General features: G+C 44.7%; 1 protein-coding gene across 1 annotated transcript in view; it reads left to right on the forward strand.

Moving 5' to 3' along the window:
• Positions 1-5,218: 5,218 nt before the first annotated feature.
• LOC311130984 (obscurin-like) overlaps positions 5,219-16,792 on the forward strand; it is a gene marked incomplete at both ends in the record, with an annotated part of 77,361 nt that continues 65,787 nt past the window's right edge. The window contains 15 exons of the mRNA XM_084163822.1: positions 5,219-5,255; positions 5,553-5,837; positions 6,146-6,307; positions 7,387-7,491; positions 7,626-7,892; positions 9,353-9,622; positions 9,820-10,086; positions 11,414-11,677; positions 12,036-12,302; positions 12,417-12,686; positions 14,441-14,710; positions 14,998-15,264; positions 15,401-15,673; positions 15,804-16,067; positions 16,324-16,590. Coding sequence (XP_084019948.1) covers positions 5,219-5,255; positions 5,553-5,837; positions 6,146-6,307; positions 7,387-7,491; positions 7,626-7,892; positions 9,353-9,622; positions 9,820-10,086; positions 11,414-11,677; positions 12,036-12,302; positions 12,417-12,686; positions 14,441-14,710; positions 14,998-15,264; positions 15,401-15,673; positions 15,804-16,067; positions 16,324-16,590 — 3,535 coding nt within the window. The remainder of the gene's footprint in view (positions 5,256-5,552; positions 5,838-6,145; positions 6,308-7,386; positions 7,492-7,625; positions 7,893-9,352; positions 9,623-9,819; positions 10,087-11,413; positions 11,678-12,035; positions 12,303-12,416; positions 12,687-14,440; positions 14,711-14,997; positions 15,265-15,400; positions 15,674-15,803; positions 16,068-16,323; positions 16,591-16,792) is intronic.

Below are 16,792 nucleotides of genomic sequence, written 5' to 3' on the forward strand. Positions count from 1 at the left end.
AAAAAACAGCACCATATTCACAGGGAATGTTTTTTTCACGTCTTGTCTCATCATCAGGTGAATGATAATGGCAAGGAGAAATAATCAACATTTTTAAATGAATAGATTTGGTAGATCGTTTTTCATTATTTTGACCTCCCCACATTATAATTGGAAAAGGAAGTGTAAACTCTTACATAGCCTATTAGCTAGAAAGGTACCTCCAAACACATTTTCACTAAGAGGAGCTGTTTAGCTGGTTAAACAAAGGTTAGCCATGTGTTGGCAAAAATGTATGTCCAAGTCAAGAAAGTTTCCAGCAGCCAGCAGCACTTTCCTCACTGGTATCCTATTATCGGGTGCTTTTTCAAAGCCTGTGTCAGATACTCCAATTAGTGTAATTGGCTCCAATGAGTGTAATTTTCTCAATATTAGGAGTTAAGAAATAAAGTTGACATCATTAGCAATAAGATATTCTCCTCTTTTCTACTGTAAGTGTGTAATTCAACATTTGTTTATTCTATTGTTGCTAGCGCTATTCCTGTCTTACTCATTGGTAGGAAGAAGTTTGGTCCAAATCGGATGTTGGGTATTACATTTATTGAATATTATCTGAATCCTATGAATTAAAATGGACAATTTGGGTACAATCAATTAGCTTTATTTCTCTGAGATAAAATTGAATTTCAACCGCTGTGTCTTTGTGAGACGCAGTGTGAGTGAACGGATGATCTCCGCATATGTATTTCCCACCGTAAAGCATGGAGGAGGAGGTGTTATGGTGTGGGGGTGCTTTGTTGGTGACACTGTCTGTGATTTATTTAGAATTCAAGGCACACTTAACCAGCATGGCTACCACAGCATTCTGCAGCGATACGCCATCCCATCTGGTTTGGGCTTAGTAGGACTATCATTTGTTTTTCAACAGGACAATGATCAAACACATCTCCAGGCTGTGTAAGGGCTATTTGACCAAGAAAAAGAGTGATGGAGTGCTGCATCAGATGACCTGGCCTCCACAATCCCCCGACCTCAACCCAATTGAGATGGTTTGGGATGAGTCAAACGGCAGAGTGAAGGAAAAGCATCCAACAAGTGCTCAGCATATGTGGGAACTCCTTCAAGACTGTTGGAATAGCATTCCAGGTGAAGCTGGTTGAGAGAATGCCAAGAGTGTGCAAAGCTGTCATCAAGGCAAAGGTGGCTATATGAAGAATCTCAAATATAAAATAAATTTTGATTTGTTTAGCACTTTTTTGGTTACTACATGATTCCATATATGTTATTTCATAGGTTTGATGTCTTCACTATTATTCTACAATGTAGAAAATAGTAAAAATAAAGAAAACCCCTTGAATGAGTAGGTGTGTCCAAACTTTTGACTGGTACTGTATATATATTTTTTACAAATCGATACTTGGAGTGAAATATCGATATTATATCGTCCAAAAATAATATTGCGATATGTAACTGTATCGATTTTTTCCCCCATCACTAGCTTATGCCATGTTCTTATGCTATCTGAGGAGAAGGGGGAGAAGAGCCTTGGTCAGGGAGGTGACCAAGAACCCGATGGTCACTCTGACAGAGCTCCAGAGTTCCTCTGTGGAGATGGGAGAACCTTCCAGAAGGACAACCATCTCTGCAGCACTCCACTCCACCAATCAGGCCTTTATGGTAGAGTGGCCAAACGGAAGCCACTCCTCAGTAAAAGGCACATGACAGCCAGCTTGGAGTTTGCCAAAAGGCACCTAAAGGACTCAGACCATGAGAAACAAGATTCTCTGGTCTGATGAAACCAAGATTTAAGTCATTGGCCTGAATGCCAAGCGCCACATCTTGAGGAAACCTGGCACCATCCCTACGGTGAAGCATGGTGGTGGCAGCATCATGCTGTGGGGATGTTTTTCAGGCGCAGGGACTGGTAGACTATTCAGGATTGAGGGAAAGATGAACGGAGCAAAGTACAGAGAGATCCTTCATGAAAACCTGCTCCAGAGCGCTCAGGACCTCAGGTTGGGAAGAAAGTTCACCTTCCAACAGGACAATGACCGTAAACACACAGCCAAGATAACGCAGGAGAGGCTTCGGGACAAGTCTCTGAATGTCCTTGAGAGGCCCAGTCAGAGCCCTGACTTGAACCCGATCAAACATCTCTGGAGAGACCTGAAAATAGCTGGGCAGCGACACTCCCCATCCAACCTGACAGAGCTTGAGAGGATCTGCAGAGAAGAATGGGAGAAACTCCCCAAATACAGGTGTGCCAAGCTTGTAGCGTCATACCAAAGAAGACTCGAGGCTGTAATAGCTGCTAAAGGTGCTTCAACAAAGTACTGAGTAAAGGGTCTGAATACTTATGTAAATGTGATATTTCAACAAAAAAAGAATATCATCCTTGTTAGAATAAGGCTATAACGTAACAAAATGTGGAAAAAGTCAAGGGGTCTGAATACTTTCCGAATGCACAATGTATCGTCCATGTAAAAAACTGTCTGATCAGAATGAACAATATCTGGTAAAAAACGATTTAATTCTATGCGCAATGCATTTCGCCAGGATTGTTGAAGTGTAAGAGGCCTCCAGTTTTACTTACCACCTGGGTGCTGTTTCAGTAAGAGTGAAATCCGACCTTCTTGCTGAGTACCTGATAGTCTACCATTTTAAAACATGCTCATAATGGATCTTTGAGTACATCAAAAAAGGTTTGATATAACTGTACTGGAATGCCATCAAGCCCTCTTCCTGGGGTCCACACAAAACATGAAACATTACGTAGTACAGAACATTAATAGACAAGAACAGCTCAAGGACAGAACTACATACATTTGAAACGTCACACATAGCCGACATATCTGTACATACACACAAAATATCTAGGTCAAATAGGGGAGAGGCGTTATCTGTTTTTTGAAACCAGGTTTGATGTTCACCTGAGCAATCTGAGATGGGAGTTCCATGCAATCATGGCTCAATACTGTATAATACTGTACGTTTTCTTGAATTTGCTCTGGATTTGGGGAATGTGAAAAGACCCCTGTTGGCATGTCTGGTGGGGTAAGTGTGTGTGTCAGAGCTGTGTGTAAGTTGACTATGCACAAAATGTTTCTTATAAAAAGAAGAAGTGATGCAGTCAGTCTCTCCTCTACGTTTAGCCAAGAGAGACTGGCTTGCATAGTATTGATATTAGCCCTCTGATTACAGTGCAGAGCAAAACATGCAACTCTGTTCTGGGCCAGCTGCAGTTTTTCTAGGTCCTTCTTTGCAGCACCTGACCATATGACTGGGCAATAATCAAGATAAGATCAAACTAGAGCCAGCAGGACTTGCTTTGTGGATTGTGGTGTCAAAAAAGCAGATCATCTCTTTATCATGGACAGACCTCTCCCCATATTTACAACCATTGAATCAATATGTTTTGACCATGACAGTTTACAATCCAAGGAAGTTGCAAGATACAGGCATAAAATCCAACTAATTTGTTGGTCAGAGGAGAGCTTCCCATCCAATATGACATAAGAACAAAAAGGGAAAAACATCATAGCATGTCTATCATATAATTGTCTGGTGTTTTCTGAACTTGCGTGGATAAATCCACTCTACTGATGCTGGGCAGGAGTTGCCTCACAGCAGTAAAGCCAAAGCTATCTTAACGTGTATAATGACACTGGTCTATTTTGGAGGACAGTCTGACAGGAGAGATATGTCAGCTGTTCAGCATTAGGCTTTACCAAAGCAGAAAAAAAGAGAAAGGGCCACTGGCTGACCGTCCGCTCTGGGGACCGTGAGATAGGATAGCCCTCCAACCTGGGCATTCTCTCTCCTCGCCAAACTTTTGTTATTAATCTTGAGGGATTGGGGAGAAAGAAGACAAGGGTCGGACATACCTTTCATGACAGGCGGACAGTTTTGACAGCTTTTTTGTCCAGCTAAAAGTGGTATTTTTGTTAGGATACTGAGAGGGCATGTGAGGAAAGAGATTTTCCCAGAATACAGCTGACCAGGCTTAAGGTGGGTACACCACAGCAAGTGGTCAGAGTTCTAGTTGTCATTGTGAGTAGAATATTACTGATACTGTATGTTATTGTATCAAAAGAAATTGATACTTTTCTGGCACTTATTTTTATGCATCAGGAAATTGATAATGATTGGGTACCATAATGCTCATGGGTCTGAGAATTATGACATTACAGGCAGGTGTTCACATTAACATTTAGTATCATTTCAAAGCCGTTTGACATTGTATCTATCTGCTGTTCTGCTCTATGTTCCTGTAGTGACAAGTTGTGAGTATGTTATCCATCAATTAGTACTGTAGACTGAATATCATACTACGTGCTCACACTAGCCAGTTGCCCATTTGGCCAATGTTAATGTGATCTAGTTGTTAAGATTTTTACACTAGTCTTACCTTCTATGGAAACAGATAATGGAAAATGACACAGTCCCGAGTGGGAGATGCATGATGGTTAATCAGATACTCTCTCCATAGCTGTTTGGACATATAAATATGTGAAGTGACTTTGGCTGACCTCCTTTGTCGATAACCTTATTGGGTTTTGTTGCGTAAGGTCTGTGAGACAATGTTGTCTGAGATTGAGAATGTGTCTGTATTTCTGTATCACGCACACAGCACCACGTGAGTAAAATGACGTGGCAAGTCATTTGATGAGGTGTTGTCCTTGGTTGGCCCTCCGCCATTATCAAGCTTCATGCCCCTCATAGTGGGTGGAGTCTTAATAACCTTTCAACTCATCGATTGATTATGTTTTTGTAGTCTACAGGTATATCAGTCAGTCATAATGATTGACACCTTTAATTTGTTTAACCTATTGCGAGGTTAGTGGATCCTCCTTCTAACATACATACTATACATGTAGACTGCTGGATGGGACAGCACAGCTGAAGCTAAATTAATGATGCTGAGCTCAGCCATGTGAGGTGACAGAGATTACTTGTCATCTTCATTATGTCGGGCGCCAGCCAGCCATGACACATCACAGTATAGCCATATTAAAGTGTTGCTTTCAAGTTCTGACCACGTTGGTCCTTCATTTTGAAAAATGTCTGTGAGAGTGAGAGAGTGGAGGGGTTATTTACAAGTCAATATGAAGGTTTCCTTGACTTATAGCATGTTTTTAAAAATGTATCAAACTGTGTAGTTTTAGCCCTAGGGACAACCTAGAGATACGGAAAGCCAACCCCTATCAGAAGTGGTTGAAGCCATCCCTCCTGACAAACCATGGGAGATAAGCCTGGGAGAAAAGTAGCTGCTGCAAGTAAGACCTCCATTCCATGGGACACATTCTATTCAGTTACTTGTCTTCGACTTTGTGTTTCATTCTAATTTATTCAATATTCAATGACCCGACATAGAAAAGTGAAATGTTTCACACACACACACACACACACACACACACACACACACACACACACACACACACACACACACACACACACACACACACACACACACACACACACACACACACACACACACACACACACACACACACACACACACACACACACACACACACACACACGTTGGAACATATCTTACTGTCTGTCTGCAGAGAACCAGATCCATCTCCAGGTGGTGAAGGGGCTGGAGGATGTGGAGGTGTGTGAGAGTGAGGGCTGCACGTTCGAGGTGACCCTCAACCTGTCCTACATAGTGGGCACCTGGACCAAAGATGGGGTCAGGCTAAAGTCCAAGCCCACCTGTCGCATCACTACCCATAAGAATAAACACACTCTCACCTTCACCCGGGTCACCATAGGAGACACTGGCTTGTTCTCCTTCCAGACTGACGGGAACCAAAACTGGATCCAAACCTCAGGCCAACTCACTGTCATAGGTAACAGAATGACAGAACACAACAGATGAGAGGAATAATGCAACTGGGACAATTGTATGACCCTCCCTCAGTCTAACGCTTCTGTAATAGCTGGAAGTCTCTTGCCAGTTTGTCTCTATATTAGCCAGATATTGTCTCACTGACTTGGCAGACTAATGGCTTGGCCTAGAATAAATGTAAAATCACAGATAAATCCCAGTTCAGACCACAATACATCACAGCACATAATTTGATCGAATCACATACTCGATCTCTAGGTAATTTCTGGCCTATCTGTCTGTGTTTGTCTCACTGTGGTTGTCTGCCAGCCAGAGACATACAGATTGTGAAGGAGTTGGAAGATGAGGAAGTGACTGAGAGACAGAGTGTGACCTTCCTGTGTGAGGTCAACTATGAGGACGTGGACGGGCGTTGGTACAGAGACAACACCAGGATCAAACACGGAGACAACGTCAAGATCAGGCACGAGGGTGAGCATGGGACACAACTGAGCCTAGTCATGGAAATGTGTCTATAGCTCAGTATTCTACCAATTATATGTATTAACCCTAGATGACTGACAGGAGGCGCTGTTGAAATGTGTCTATAGCTCAGTATACTACCAATGATATGTATTAACCCTAGATGACTGACAGGAGGCCAGGTTGAAATGTGTCTATAGCTCAGTGTACTACCAATGATATGTATTAACCCTAGATGACTGGCAGGAGGCGCTGTTGAAATGTGTCTATAGCTCAGTATACTACCAATTATATGTATTAACCCTAGATGACTGACAGGAGGCGCTGTTGAAACGTGGAGAAAGTTTTACTTTACTGAAAGCAGACAATAAACCACTTTATAATTGTATAGTAACAGCTTTAACAGGTGTATTATATCTGTCTGCCTTAGGCATATCATCACTTTACCTAAAGCAATCAAAGGTTACTTTATAGTGGCTTATAAGTATGCTATAACACACCATAACAAAGATTATGATGCAGTAATAATGATGTGCTTTTCATTGACAAAATAAACATTAGAAATGCATCACACTGATGGTCATTATAATGCTTTATGATCCTTGAGGAAAAAATGACCTGGAATTATGCAGCACTATGTTGCTGTACATTATAAGTGATTATGATTATAGGTATTGGTATATGGAATTATGAGTCTATATAAGTCTTTATTGAGTGCATAATTATGCTTATACTGTATTATTACTCTATCATAGTGCATTATGAGTACATGTATAATGCTGTATGATGCATTACGCATATGGGCTTCATAGAAAGTGTTACCATATTTGTTTAGAGAGCACTAATGTTACTGTCCCCATTACAACAAATAAATACTTAAATACATGTAATTTTGCCCTTGAAACATTTTATTGAAATACTGTAGAATTCCATTCATTCCTATGGAGGACTGCTCCTACTGGGGAGTGCCAATATAGAGGCCGGTGGCTTCAAAGCCTCTCATTGGCCACTAAATAGCACCAGCAATCCAGGGTTTATACACATAATTGAATACTACTAATGAAACATGTATTTCTATCTGAATACAGGTAAAACTCACTCCATGTGCTTCAAGTCTGTAAGGCCAGCAATTGCTGGGGAGATCAAATTCACTGCTGACAGGATCTCCTCCTATGCAACTCTCACGGTAAAAGGTGAACAACATCTATTTTGAGAATCAACTATCTCAAGGTTCCTCAATGACAAAAAAAACCTGTATCTGGCCTAAGTGACCTCATCAGGTGAAGGTTCAATAAACAATGGTTCAATGTTACTCCTATTTCCACAGAGCTACCTGTGCAGATAGTGAAGCCTCTGAGAGTGAAGATTGCGATGTACAAACACAAAGGACTGCTGGAGTGCCAGGTGTCCAGGGCCAATGCCCTGGTCAGGTGGTTCAAGAACAGGCATGAGATCCAGCCCAGTAAGAAGCACCAGATTGTTAGCGACGATGTCTACAGGCAGCTGCACATTGATGACGTGGCCTCATCTGACGAGGACACCTACACCTGTGATGCTGGCGATGACAAGACCTCCTGCCAGCTGCTAGTGGAGGGTGAGATGCTCATTGTGATTCATTCTGACTTATTGTCTGGTCAGCTTAACATACTAGTTCCAATGTTATATATATTTTGATGTTAAATGTTAATAAGCAGTTTACAAGCACACCTTCATATAAAGTGTTACACCCTTTTACTTATCCGTAAGTCACCAAAACACATCATTCAACTAAATATACTACATGGCTAAAAGTATGTGAACACCCCTTCAAATTAGTGGATTCGGCTATTTCAGCCACACCCGTTGCTGACAGGTGTATAAAATTGAGCACACAACCATGCAATCTCCATAGACCAACTTTGGCAGTAGAATGGCCCGTACTGAAGAGCTCAGTGACTGTTAACGTGCCACCGTCATAGGATGCCACCTTTACAACAAGTCAGTTAGTCAAATTTCTGCCCTGCTAGAGCTGCCCCGGATAACTGTAAGTGCTGTTATTGTGAAGTCGAAACATCTAGGCTCAGCCGCGAAGGGGTAGTCCACACAAGCTCACAGAACGGGACCGCCAAGTGCTGAAGCGCTTAGTGTGTAAAAATCGTCTGTCCTCGTTTGCAACACTCACTACTGAGTTCCAAACTGCCTCTGGAAGCAACGTCAGCACAAGAACTGTTCGTCGGGCGCTTCATGAAATGGGTTTCCATGGCCGAGCAGCCATACACAAGCCTAAGTTCACCATGGGCAATGCCAAGCATCGGCTGTAGTGGTGTAAAGCTCGCCGCCATTGGACTCTGGAGCAGTGGAAACACGTTCTCTGGAGTGACGAATCACACTTCACGATCTAGCAGTCCGACGGACGAATGCATAGTGCCAACTATAAAGTTTGGTGGAGGAGGAATAATAGTCTGGGTCTGTTTTTCATGATTCGGGCTAGGCCCCTTATTTCCAGTGAAGGGAAATCTTAACGGTACAGCATACAATGACATTCTAGACAATTCTGTGCTTCCAACTTTGTGGCAACAGTTTGGGGAAGGCCATTTCCTGTTTCAGCATGACAATGCCCCCGTACCCAAAGCGAGGTCCATACAGAAATGGTTTGTTGAGATCGGTGTGGAATAACTTGACTGGCCTGCACAGAGCCCTGACCTCAACCCCATCAAACACCTTTGGGATGAATTGGAACGCTGACTGCGAGCCAGGCCTAATCGCCCAACATCAATGCTCTTGTGGCTGAATGGAAGCAAGTCCCCGCATCAATGTTCCAACATCTAGTGGAAAGCCTTCCCAGAAGAGTGGAGGCTGTTATAGCAGCAAAGGGGGGGGGGGGGGGGGGGACAACTCCATATTAATGCCCATGATTTTGGAATGAGATGTTCGACGAGTAGGTGTCCACATACTTAATGTATGTTCACACTGATAACCCAACTATTTACCTTACTCACTTCCTGGATGTACACTTTCCTTTGAAGGCGCCCTAAGTGATGATACTGATCCAATGTGTGCTCCCTGTGCATGCAGAGCAGGCTATCAGCATAGTGCGGGGGCTGAGGTCTGTGGAGGTGACCGAGCCCAGGGAGGCCCTGTTCCAGGTGGAGACCAGCCTGAGGGCGGGGAGACCCCCCAAGTGGACCTTGGATGGAAAGGTCCTGATGGAGGGGCCTGAACTGACCATAGACCGGGAGGGCACACTGCACACCCTCTGCTTCATCAGCACAGACAGCTCTATGACCGGCCCTGTGCAGTTCAACGCCGGGAAGAGCCGCTCCACGGCACAGCTCACCGTTAAGGGTAAGGTAGTTAATTGATTATCACTAAGTGAAAGTTGGAACGATACCCTGCTCACTGTTGACAGTGACCCTTCAGGCTCTAGGCTAGAATACTGTATTGCAAGAGGTGTTTGCCGTTGGGTTCATACTTTGCTTTTTAATCCCTTAAACAGACTAAGATAGAGAATTATATCATTATCCATCCCTGTACCTTTCCAGAGCGCCCTCTGAAGGTGGTCCAGCCCATGTCAGACGTGGAGGCTAAAGAGAACAGCTCGGTCACACTGAGCTGTCAGTTCGCCCCCTCCCCAAGGGTGGTGCACTGGTACAGGGGCCGCACCGCCCTGCAGACATCCAGCAAGTACAGCATGAGGACGGAGAAGAGCCAGGCAGAGCTGACCATCCAGGGCCTCAAGGAGACCGACACTGGCCAGTACAGCTGCATGGCTGGAGGGTCAAAGAGCACGGCCAAGGTCACTGTGGAGGGTGAGGATGCTGTTGTTTGAACTGTATTAAAGAGTGCTAGAAATGTTTTTGCGGACAAAGCTTCAACGTTCAGATGGTTGATCATGGAAATCAGCTTCATGCTTGATGATGTGAAACTCTTTATATATCACTTCATCTATACTGCTTCATCTATACTGTGCTGTTTAAGTGATAATGCCAGAGAAGCCGGTGTTTGGAGGGTATATTGGCACGGGTGTTGTTACGCCCGAGATGAAATGCCGGCTTTGAGGGCATTATCACTTTTATACAACGGGTTATCAACATATTCAAATAATTATTTACATATTTTAATTAAAAACTTTACTTTGATGAATTTATTCATACTATTTCATCCTTCCACAAGATATAGTCACGACACAAATCTTGGGTTGCTACCCAAGCCGGCTGGTCGTTCGTTCTATCGGTTCAGTTGCCAGAGACGCGATCCAGTCGTTAAGTCTTTTTGTTCTGTATCTATGGACGCAACCCAGTCGTTCGTTATAAATGTTCTATTGCCATACTGGCTGGCAACGTTCTTATCCCTTGCTTGCTAGCCAACTACGGCTAACTTACAGTCACGTCAAACAGTGCAGACTGAATAACAACAAAGTAGCTGCATTTTCATTTGTTTAAGCTGTTTTCTAGTGACATTTATTTGGATACATCCATAACAATGAGCTAATGATGCACGATTTCACCTGGCATAGAAAATGTGCTCTCTCGTGAGGTCACTTGTTCAGAGGAGCTAGCCAACAACACAGCTAACACAATCACTTCAAACTGAAGCTGGAAAGACAGCAAACTAGCTGTTTTGTTTTACCTGTTTTCTATTGATATTTCTTTGTGTATATCCATAAAAATTATGCTGATTCATGATTTCGACTGGCTGAGAAAATCTGCCTGCCTGCCTGTCTGTCTCATCCCGACTCGTTCATTACTATGCGATAACTGGAGATCGAATTTGAATATTGATACAATGTTGCAAATGTCGTAGAGATAGACAGTAAAGTTTATACCATTCTCCGCTGTTGAAAAACAAAATGTTAGTCTAAAAGAAATGAGAAGTGAGATAATGTCTAGATGCTTTTTATAGTGGAGATCAAGTTTATAAATTGCCTGGCTGGGCTGATGAGACAGTGGATTGCGCAGTCAGATGGAAAAGAGTAAATAGGCATTTTAACGTCATAGATTTAGCCGGTGGTAACTTGTGGAATAGACACCTGCTGGAATGCGGTTTTAACTAATCAGCACCCCTTGTAGAAACAGTAGATATTAATGACAAGAAAACCCTGACACCATGGATATTAACTATATATATTTTTTTCAGTGCGAAGGCTAAAGATCGTAAGGCACCTGGAGCACATGAAGGTGGAAGAGGATAGCAACGCCACGTTCACATGTGAACTCAACTACGTAGTAGCCAACGTGCAGTGGCTTCTGAACGACAACCACCTCAATGCCAACACTTTTACCAGGATTCAGAACATGGGCACCATTCACAGCCTCACCATCAAAAAGCTCTGCCCACAGGAGAGCAGGGTGACCTTCAAGGCCGGCCTTCTCACAGAGTCCACATCCCTCAAGGTCAAAGGTATGCCTTGTACAGTTGTCACTTTTCACTTGTGAGCTGCCACTGCAAGAGTAATTGAGAAAGTAGTGTAATGCTAGTGGTTGTATGTTCCTTGTCAGTTCTGTTTAAGTCTTACAGTTTATTTGCAATGTATAGAGGACGACAGAGTTTGTTTTTCCCCAATCTGGAGATCTAATTGGAAAATGAAGCAAATCTAATAGACTTTGTATGTCTGAGACCTGAAGATGATTGAATCTGATCTCCTTAAGTAACTCGGAATGAGCAAGAGATCTATCAGCCACTGATGCATGGAAGAATGTAAGAGATTTAGATTTAGATCAGTAGCTAATGTGTTTGGACTGTTTCTTGTCTCCTCCAGAAAAGCCAGCAGTGTTCCTCAGGTCTCTAGAAGACATGTCAGGGGAGGAGGAGGGGAAGGTGTGTCTGCAGTGTGAGACCTCTAAGGAAACGGTCACCCCCGTCTGGAGGAAGGATGGTACGGTCCTGGCCAGCAGTGACAAATATGAGCTGCTCATGTTTGGGAAGTCCTTAACCCTCATCATCCATAGTCTGAGTAAGGATGATGCAGGCCACTACAGCTGTGACCTGGGCACTAGCCAGACCAAGGCCAAGGTCACTGTACATGGTACGTATGGTCCAGATCATCAGTGTGGTCTGGACCAAAAATTATTGGACCAGAAATCTCCATCTGATCGTCAATCAATTGTCCATCTGATCTCACTGACATTTCCCTCCACAGACCTTCACATCACCATCGCCCAGCGTATGAAGACCGTCTCTGTTCTGGAGGGTGAGAGTTGCAGTTTCGAGTGCGTCCTCTCTCACGACGTCATCGACGAGCCCTCCTGGACCCTGAACGGTCAACTTGTGATCAGCAACAGCCGCATCCAGATCGTAAACAAAGGCCGCAAATACAAGATGACCATCAGAGATGCAACTATGACTGAAGCTGGGGACATAGTCTTCTTCATCAAAGACCTCAGCTGCAGGACCATGCTGTTCGTCAAAGGTGAGTGTCTGAAATGTATACTAAGCTGGGTGTCATCATGGCCAGTCATGACCTAATCTCTGGAAAAGCAAAAAGAGGATTGCACTCAAGTAATATTAATTAATCTGTAATGTGTGTTTGTTCCTAAAGAGAACCTATAGCAACATGTGTCTGTGTCGACAGAAGGCCTGTAAAACATATTTGTCCCTAGAGGAAATCTGATGTAATGTGTAATACACTGCTCAAAAAAATACTCCAAGTCAATCACACTTCTGTGAAATCAAACTGTCCACTTAGGAAGCAACACTGATTGACAATACATTTCACATGCTGTTGTGCAAATGGAATAGACAACAGGTGGAAATTATAGGCAATTAGCAAGACACCCCCAATAAAGGACTGGTTTTGCAGGTGGTGACCACAGACCACTTCTCAGTTCTTATGCTTCCTGCTGGCGGTGCTTTCACTCTAGTGGTAGCATGAGACGGAGTCTACAACCCACACAAGTGGCTCAGGTAGTGCAGCTCGTCCAGGATGGCACATCAATGCGAGCTGTGGCAAGAAGGTTTGCTGTGTCTGTCAGCGTAGTGTCCAGAGCATGGAGGCGCTACCAGGAGACAGGCCAGTACATCAGGAGACATGGAGGAGGCCGTAGGAGGGCAACAACCCAGCAGCAGGACTGCTACCTCCGCCTTTGTGCAAGGAGGAGCAGGAGGAGCACTGCCAGAGCCCTGCAAAATGACCTCCAGCAGGCCACAAATGTGCATGTGTCTGCTCAAACGGTCAGAAACAGACTCCATGAGGGTGGTATGAGGGCCCGACGTCCACAAGTGGGGGTTGTGCTTACAGCCCAACACCGTGCAGGACGTTTGGCATTTGCCAGAGAACACCAAGATTGGCAAATTTGCCACTGGCGCCCTGTGCTCTTCACAGATGAAAGCAGGTTCACACTGAGCACATGTGACAGACGTGACAGAGTCTGGAGACGCCGTGGAGAACGTTCTGCTGCCTGCAACATCCTCCAGCATGACCGGTTTGGCGGTGGGTCAGTCATGGTGTGGGGTGGCATTTCTTTGGGGGGCCGCACAGCCCTCCATGTGCTCGCCAGAGGTAGCCTGACTGCCATTAGGTACCGAGATGAGATCCTCAGACCCCTTGTGAGACCATGTGCTGGTGCGGTTGGCCCTGGGTTCCTCCTAATGCAAGACAATGCTAGACCTCATATGGCTGGAGTGTGTCAGCAGTTCCTGCAAGAGGAAGGCATTGATGCTATGGACTGGCCCGCCCGTTCCCCAGACCTGAATCCAATTGAGCACATCTGGGACATCATGTCTCGCTCCATCCACCAACGCCACGTTGCACCACAGACTGTCCAGGAGTTGGCGGATGCTTTAGTCCAGGTCTGGGAGGAGATCCCTCAGGAGACCATCCGCCACCTCATCAGGAGCATGCCCAGGCGTTGTAGGGAGGTCATACAGGCACGTGGAGGCCACACACACTCCTGAGCCTCATTTTGACTTGTTTTAAGGACATTACATCAAAGTTAGATCAGCCTGTAGTGTGGTTTTCCACTTTAATTTCCAAATCCAGACCTCCACGGGTTGATAAATTTGATTTCCATTGATAATTTTTGTGTGATTTTGTTGTCAGCACATTCAACTATGTAAAGAAAAAAGTATTTAATAAGATTATTTCATTCATTCAGATCTAGGATGTGTTATTTTAGTGTTCCCTTCATTTTTTTGAGCAGTGTATATATATCCCTACTCCTATAGAGAAGCCAGTGCATGTGTTCAGGGACATGATGAGCGTTAAAGCCACCCCAGGGGAGGACGCTGAACTGAGCTGTGAGATCACCAAGCCTGAGGCCTTCATCCGTTGGCTGAAGAACGGCCATCAGATCAGGCACAGCCCCCCCAAGTACGAGATTAGTGTGGAGGAGCACCTGGTACGGCTAGTGATCGCGAACACCTGCATCAGAGACTCTGGGGAGTACTGCTGTGAGGCCGATGGCATCGCCACCCGGGCCAAGCTGGAGGTCAGAGGCAAGTACTGGGTAGTACTACAGTATTTCTGTAACTGTACAGTGCTGTTTAGCAAAGTTGTGGATTCGTGTCACATGCAAATGAGATTAATTGTGACAAGACTTTGACTCGGAGCCTCAAGACTCAACTTTGACTTGAGACTGATGACTTGAAGGACTTGTTTTGAAATGTTCTGTTTTGAAATGTTTTGGCCAGTTTTTATACTGCTTTTGCACCATTTTGTCACTCCACACACCTGCTCAGGTGTAGCACACAGGAAGTGTATTTAACCCCTCCCACCTCTGCAGAGCTGCAGCACTCATTTTCACGGGAGCTGCGGGACACACAGGCCGAGGAGAAGAGCAAGGTGATGCTGGAATGCGAGACGAGACTGCCGGCCAAGCGGGTGACCTGGCTGAAGGGCATGGCGGAGCTCCGGGCGGGCAAGAAGTATGTGATGAAGCAGAAGGGTGTGGTCCTCTACCTCACCATCAGCTGCCTGGAGAAGGGTGACACCGACGTGTACACCTGCGATGTTGGCACCATGCAGAGCCGGGCGCTACTGACCGTGCATGGTAAGGCCATAGATATAGAATGAATAGAACGGTCATTACCATTAAAGTCAGTGTGGAACGACAGGCATTTTGAGTGCACCCATTCTATACAGCTTGTATGTTTCATGTTAAATCCCTGTGTGTGTGATCTCTGCAGGTCAGAAGGTGTTGATCATGGACGAGCTGGAGGATGTTGAGTGTCTGGAGAATGACACAGTGATGTTCAGGTGTCGTATCTGTCCCAGCGACTATGTTGGGGTCAATTGGTACCTGGATGAGACCTTACTGTACACCAACGAGCTGAATGAGATCCAGGTGATCCCGGGGGGCTACCACAGCCTCACGTTCAAACAGCTGGCTCGTAAAGATTCAGGCACCATCTCATTTGAGGCAGGCGACAAGAGATCCTACGCCTCACTGCTTGTTAGAGGTAATGTCAGCATAAAGTTAATTGTTTTACAACAACTATTCACAAAATGTTAATTATGTGTCAATCATTTTTGTACAGAGTGTATGTATTTGACATGTTGTCTATGTAATCTACCCTTCCCGTGGAAAAGAGCGACGTCCCACCATTACCAAAGCATTGGAGGACTGTGAGGCCATTGAGGGAGGCAGTTTGGTGCTGGTGTGTATGACCTCTAAGCCATGCCACATCCTGTGGTACAAAGATGGCTGCCTAATGTGGATTTCCTCAAGGTACTATGTCAGTCGCTCAGGTAACGAGGCCAGGCTGACCATCAGGGAGGTCAGTAACAGTGATGCAGGGGTGTACGAGTGCAGCGCTGGATCGGTTAGCACCAAGGCTGTCGTCACTGTAAAAGGTGAGAACAGGACCTATTTTTTCCTTCATTTTATCATGTTGTTGTCCCCCTTACTGGTCATTTGGCATCACATGTAAAGTTTAATGTATGGGATAGTGGTCATAGTCAAATGTGATAACAATTATTTCAAAAGACAGAACAGGATTACTTCTTTACCTGTTTGCTTTACAACTCCTCCTAGATTATTCTTGTCACAGTACAATGTACAGTATTAGTCATTGGGAGATGCTGTTATGGGTCCTTCTTTCTATTCCAGCCATCCCAGCTGAGTTCACCCAGCCGCTGCGGAGCATGGAGGTAAAGGAGGGGGAGGATGTGACCCTGTCCTGTGAGTTCTCCCTGCCGGGGGTTGCATTCCACTGGAGGAGGGGCTTGGAGACCCTCAGAGCTGGAGAGAGGTACCTGATGAAGCAGAAGAAGTCCTTCATCTCTTTGACCATTACTGGCCCGAAGCCTCAGGACTCAGGAGATTACACCTGTCAGTGCCGAGACCACAGAACCACAGCCACCCTCACAGTACACGGTAAAAGCCATCCTTGCTTTTCATTTCAATTTCCAGGATGCATCATATGGAGTAACATTAGTGCCAACAGAAATCAAATGAATTCAATAACTTTGCAATGTTGCATTATCACACCCACACATTAAACCCAATCTATCTGAAGATTAATGGAAATATTTTTAATAGACATTTCCATTTTCATTCAGTCTTCATGCCTGTTGGT

The sequence above is a fragment of the Coregonus lavaretus genome (assembly GCF_964263955.1).
Source record: "Coregonus lavaretus genome assembly, chromosome: 6".
NCBI classification, from domain to species: Eukaryota; Metazoa; Chordata; class Actinopteri; order Salmoniformes; family Salmonidae; genus Coregonus; species Coregonus lavaretus.